The sequence below is a fragment of the Melanaphis sacchari genome, unplaced genomic scaffold (assembly GCF_002803265.2).
Source record: "Melanaphis sacchari strain LSU unplaced genomic scaffold, SCAv2.0 Contig62_pilon_pilon, whole genome shotgun sequence".
Lineage (NCBI taxonomy): Eukaryota > Metazoa > Arthropoda > Insecta > Hemiptera > Aphididae > Melanaphis > Melanaphis sacchari.
In genome coordinates this window covers 1,196,527-1,197,539 of record NW_020271445.1, presented here as the reverse complement: position 1 = coordinate 1,197,539, position 1,013 = coordinate 1,196,527, and the positions used below count along the sequence as shown (strand labels likewise).

At 33.0% G+C, this 1,013-nt stretch overlaps 1 protein-coding gene across 1 annotated transcript in view; it reads right to left on the bottom strand.

The window, feature by feature from the left end:
• Positions 1 to 452: 452 nt before the first annotated feature.
• LOC112600258 overlaps positions 453 to 1,013 on the bottom strand; it is a 1,534-nt gene continuing 973 nt past the window's right edge. The window contains exon 2 of the mRNA XM_025347444.1: positions 453 to 1,008. Coding sequence (XP_025203229.1) covers positions 673 to 1,008 — 336 coding nt within the window. The 3' untranslated portion in view covers positions 453 to 672. The remainder of the gene's footprint in view (positions 1,009 to 1,013) is intronic.

The following is a 1,013-nucleotide window of genomic DNA, read 5'->3' as shown; positions in this document are numbered from 1 at the left end:
TTACTCCTTTGAAAATATTTTTAAAACTTTTTCCAGAAGATTTATTTGAATTAATTGTTTTTCAAACAAACTTATATGCTACTCAGCAAAATAAACCATATAAACCTACATCTGTTGAAGAAATAAAAATATTTTTTGGAATAAATATGGTTATGGCTATGAAAAAATTACCTAGTTATCGAGATTATTGGTCAACGTTGTAGTAAACCGTATTACGTAAACGCACGGTTTACTTTAATTATGTATAAATTGATAGTATTTCCATGACGCGGAGTAAATCATTGTACTTCGTACTTGTTTTTTTTAACCTATTGGCATTGATCCTGTTATGCGGATTCCATATTTATGTAAATTACTAAATTAACTATTTTTACGTTTTTATCGTGTAAAACTTCTAGGCACTTCTAAGCATGTAAGCCAATCCCGTGGCTCTATAGAGATCACGCCACGGGCATACTTTTATATAAATATAGTAACTAAGTAGTCATTTAGTTAGAATTATTTTTACCTTTAGCTTAACTGCACGTAGTTCTCAGGCAGAGTAACCTCTGTCTTCAAACTTTATTTTTGTTAACTTATTGTTTAAATATACATATAATTTAATAATTATATTATCAGTTTTGTTCTTGCAAACCTTTTATTTTATACTATTTCTACAATCAAGCCCAGCAGCTAGACGTCGGACTTCGTCATTAAATAATTAAGTGTACAAGTGTAGTACGAGAGTACTACACTCGTGGCATTCGGTTTATACATTTTAGCATTTAATGACCACGACGACATGATACCAATATCGTGTGTATAGCGCAGACATTCCAATTTGCCGTATCGGATCGCTATATCTATCACGTTGTCAGTAAGGAGACCGGCTTCGTGGGCGTATTTTAAACATTCCACATGACCATTCTTTACCGCAATTTTAATAATTGATTCGTTCCATATACATCCATTATTGTGTGCATAGCGCAAACAGTCCAAATGTCCGTTTTCGGCGGACGCTTCGCACGTCTCTT